A 5,117-nucleotide genomic window follows, 5' to 3' on the forward strand; every position below is an offset into this window, starting at 1 on the left:
GTGTATCTATTGTAGATTTTAAATAAAAAATCTTTCGTTGTATTTATAAGTGCATAATCTTTTTTATGAATTTAGAAAATCATCGCAACCTTCCTTTTGGAAGTGATAGTTGTAGATCATATTGCATGGTTTCTGAATACGCTATTTACATGGACTTTGTAAAATCTATAAATTAAATATTCAATCGATAAATTAGACTTTTGATAGAAATTTTAGAATCTAACTATTTGTTTTTATTGTTTATCAAACATGATAACCAGTCCAAAGACTTTTCAGTATAAAATACACATGATATACTGCTGTACGATCGAACAGAACTTTCATTCCATGTGTCATTTACTTGGAACGAGTGAGAATATAGAAAATGCTTGTGTTTACTAAACTCTTTTGGGGTTATAGTTAAAGTCGTTAAGTTACAAGATTCGGATAGTCTTTTCTCTTGCTTGCTTACGATCAGCTTGGCTCATAAGCAATGGTTTATTCTTTATAATAAAACAAGACACGACTAAGATAAAAGATAACATAGTACTTCTGTGAAGACCATTGAACCACTCGTTACAATTCGTAACACTATAGCTTATAAACCGTTGTAGTCTTCTTTTAAGTTTGGCATATAATCGAGTTCAAGTTAGAACAAATGATTTCGATAATTCTCACTCATTAAGGAAAAAAATCAGCGTTATTTTACCAAAAAAAAAAAAGAATCAACGTTATGGTTAATTACAATATACAAAAAGTATAAATATATATAAGTTAAAATAAAGGGTGTAAATCGATCCTTATGGACCAAAACAAGTGGAAATGGAGGAAGAGGAAGTGGTCATGGTGATAAAAGGGAATCCTGATGATGATGCAACTGTCTTCAAAGTGTTCATGGTTGTCATCACAGGTAAATAGATCGATGATTGCTTATAGTAATCACTTGCATGTTGTCAACTTTGTATTTCCCGATGACGATGAAATACCAAGACTTAGTTCAAGGTCGCTGTGAGCATTTCCTGGAAGATAAAAATGTTAATGAATCATATATGAATGGAGATCTATTATTCTGTACTAATTAAATTGCTTAAAGACAAAGGCAAAAGGTTTAGCTAGCTAGGGTTTGCTTGATTTAATCAAAAGTAAATGTTAATTTTGTGGTTAGTGTTGTAACTTTCACTTAAATTGATCAATCAACGTCAGTAGATGTAAACGTTGTGATCCATATATATGAATTACCTTTAATATGGGAACCAAACTTCATGACTCCCTTTCCCAGCTCATTGTATTTGATTGCTGCTGCATCCCATCCCCTGTGAATATTCACACATGTATAATATCTCAAAACCATTTACAACATAGTATTAACTCTTTGGTTTCTTTGTGTGCCTATAATGGTGTTCATCTAATCATCTGTAAAGCTTATACGATGAAACATAAAATCTACAGAAATGTGATTTGATCAGCTGATTCAGTCAAACTGAAAAAAGTAACTGTGAAATATTAATTAACTGTGAAATATTAATTAAATATTTTTCTCATAAAAAGTGAGAGATAGGCTTTGAATGGTAAACAATAGATTAAAACAAATGGAGTATGGGTGGACAGAACATTAATGATTGACGAATACTTGTATATGTAAGCAGACAACTATTGCACTTTTTAAACCTGTTAACGAAGAATTTACAAAAGTATGATAATATTACACACGTGTAACAAAATATGATAGTGTTCAGTGAAGTGTTTTTAACATGAGATTAGATAAGAGTTGCGGTAAACCTGTTTTGGAATAGATGAATCTGATCATGATGGTTTTTGAATTGTGTGCATTTCTGAAGAGTTAAGCCTTTGTATTTGGAACTCCCTCTTCCGAAACTCGCACTCTCTCGCCTAAGTGTTTGCACGAACTCCACTTTATCTAAATTCTTCATCTATATGCAATTGATCATTTAGAATCCATAATTAATTCGACAAACGACAAACAAATATATACAATAGATAATTCAGCTTCATATATTTCAAGGGACGTATTTCTTGCACGTTTATATATACAATAGATAATTCAGCTTCATATATTTCAAGGGACGTATTTCTTGCACGTTTATATATGATATAGACTATTATATGTTTAACCTTGTCCATGTCTTGTCTGTAATCATCCACGACGAAGTTGATATCTGCATCGTGACCACGGAATTTGATAGCAGCTCGGTCGTACGCCCTGGTATATATATTCATATTCATTTATTAATAATCAACTAATATTTTTTAATATACTGTAATGTGTATACGTTGACAAAACCAAATCATACTAAAAATAGGAATGTTGTCACAAATAATATTTTTATATATTGTGTCTATTGTGTATATCAAAATTTCTCGTACCTTGCTGCTGCGTAGGCAGTATCAAACCCGCCTGTTGCGACAAACCATTATAAAAAAAAAAGAAGAAGAAGAAGGCTAGGTTAATAAATAGATAATCAACAGAATGTTTAGTTAGAAATTCATCGTTTATGTCTAATAGACATACACACGCGATTAATACGACCCGGTCGATAAAAAGATTGATCATACTTACCCAAGTAAACTTGCTTTCCACAATCCCTATAAATCATCAAGTCCCAGAACAAAAGTTAGGTTTCGATTGATAATTATTAAAATAAATAATAAAACTAATTAATAAAAAGCAATGAAATGAATAAAATAGAAAATAAGTTAAAAATTGAGGAAAGAATATGATTTTTTGTGAATAAATTCTTAAATTTAGTGATGATTATATGTATTTTTTTAAAATTAATAAATTTAAAATGTGTTTTTAAAGGTAATTTTATAAAATAAGTAATATATTTGTAAGAGAAGTATAATGATCTCGGGTACTCACATCTTAAGGATCAGTACACTACTAAAGTTTTTTTTATATTTTCCTCATTGAAAAGTACTGTATTGATTATCAAAAGAAACAAAAATATATTTTTTTTTTATTTGTAACTTAAAATAATTTTATTTTGGTTAGTACCAAATATGAGATTCCCAACGACCGGTGCGACGGTAAAAAGTGACGCCACGATAGTGAGAACTTCGTGACCTTGGTCCTCTTCTGCCCTTCTTCACCATTTGCTGATTACTCCTATGTAACGACGACAGATTCAACCAGTGTCTGTCGTCTCCGGAGAATTCAATATTCCGGCGAGCATCAGCCACAGGGAAAAGACCTTCTGCTTCCTTGAGAGGAACAACATCTCCGTCACGTTTGAGAATCCCGAAGGTGATGAAAGGTTTGTCGGTGGCAGAATCTGTGGATGATGATGAATATAAGGAGAGGTTAGATTCTTCTTCACCGGCAGTTGAGATTAGTGGTACTCTACGATCATGATCTTCTTGATAGTAAGAGAAGGTTCCAAGGTTGAGATCCAACATGATCGTGTTCTAACGGCGTCGTATCTTATCTCTCGCTGGTTTTTCTTTTTTAGGCAAGAGAGAGAAAGAAGAAGAGGAATTAATAAGTGGCACAATGATGAGAGAGAGGGTTTTAAAGAGGAAAGAAAAAGAACGTGGGACGTGTTCATTGTGAAGGTTGCATTGGACACACCTCCCCATTGTTTACCTTTTCAATTTTTCCCTTTTTGTAGTTATTTATTAACAATAATAATATAAATGTACTTGGCTTGCCGATGTATCTAATAGTGTATTAGTTTTCTTTTTGTTAATTAGAGGATGTACGATGAGTTTTCCATATTAATGTTGTCAACTGGAGGCGTTAGTACGATGTAATACTTTCGGTGACTGGCATGCACCATGTGCGGGCATGAAAATATACTGTGATATCGGTTGAGTTGGATTTTGATGGAAACGGACATTCAATAGTGAATTCATTGATTTCCATGTATTGCAAGTGCAAGGAAATTGATACTTACATATACCATGCATCTTCAATGTGGGAGAAAGTGTGACAAGTGAAAGTGGGACAATATGCAATTTGTTAAACTATTCAAAATTTGAAAAAATTAATAGTGTTCAGTTTCAGAAGTTCAAAAAATTATATTATCACTAATTGAAATTGTGTTGTATAAATTCTGTAATTTAATATTTTAGATGAAATATTAAATTTATTTTGTTTTATATATTTTAAAAAACAGTGGCATATTAAAAGAAAATATAATAAAAATGAAATATAATCCATTAGTAATATAAAATAAGAAGTACAATTCTCGATAAAAAAAGTTCCATCGAAACCTGCAAAAAATTATTTAATTTTGTTAGCAATCGTACGATATCAAATAGCCTAATATATTTCTTAATTTTTTTGAGACGAAAACTATATTAAATTGACATACCGTTATCGAAATAGTCTTAAAACTGGTTTGTAGTCAACTACAACCCGTCTTTTGTAAGTTCCCTTCTATCTGTTAATAGAAGAAAAACAAACAAATGTAAGAATGTAATAATTCAAAATTTCTATCGAATAAAAATAGAGTAAAATTGCGTACCGTTCACTATGAAATATTCTAAAAAGCTTGTTTGTATACAATATTCGTTGTTTTTGTCTGCGGCTTCCCTTGTTTATCCGTTATTAGGATTTTTAATCCAGATCTCGACTTTACTCTCGAAAGTGCAACGTATAACTGGCCATGAGAGAACACTGGTCTAGGTAGAAACAAACCAACATTTTCCAGCGTTTGACCTTGATTTTTATTGATTGTCATCGCAAAAGCCAACGTAACTGGAAACTGTCTTCAACGCATTCTGAAGGAAAACTTTGTGTCAGGTGGTGTGACGAACATTCTCGGGATCCAAACTGCCTCTCCGGAAATATCGTTGCCCATTATAATTCTACCTTGTATCATATGGGGCAATAACTGAGTAACAATCAGCCTAGTACCATTGCATAAGCCATCCATAACATCCATGTTACGAAGACACATGATAGGAGCACCAAGCTTTAAACAGTGTCTAGGCAGTCTAGCGACTTTAACACTGTTCAAAAACTCTGTAGGATATACCACATTTTCTTCTATGTCAACATCAGATGGAATAATGCTGTCAGAGCTAAGGTAAACCTTCTCTTCACCAGAAAGCATTACATTTTATTACAAAAATAAAACATTATTTAACTTTCTAAATTCTAGTACCTAATATAA

General features: G+C 32.0%; 1 protein-coding gene across 1 annotated transcript; it reads right to left on the reverse strand.

Moving 5' to 3' along the window:
* Positions 1–739: 739 nt before the first annotated feature.
* Positions 740–3,457, reverse strand: LOC106299314 (AP2-like ethylene-responsive transcription factor SMZ). The gene is made up of 7 exons (XM_013735424.1): positions 2,996–3,457; positions 2,558–2,583; positions 2,365–2,395; positions 2,113–2,200; positions 1,759–1,910; positions 1,219–1,292; positions 740–998 (listed from the first exon to the last, which is right to left on the reverse strand). Exons 1-7 carry the CDS (start codon positions 3,394–3,396, stop codon positions 919–921), a joined length of 852 nt encoding a protein of 283 aa, XP_013590878.1. The 5' UTR covers positions 3,397–3,457; the 3' UTR covers positions 740–918.
* Positions 3,458–5,117: the final 1,660 nt, after the last annotated feature.

The sequence above is a fragment of the Brassica oleracea genome, chromosome C6, assembly GCF_000695525.1.
Source record: "Brassica oleracea var. oleracea cultivar TO1000 chromosome C6, BOL, whole genome shotgun sequence".
Lineage (NCBI taxonomy): Eukaryota > Viridiplantae > Streptophyta > Magnoliopsida > Brassicales > Brassicaceae > Brassica > Brassica oleracea.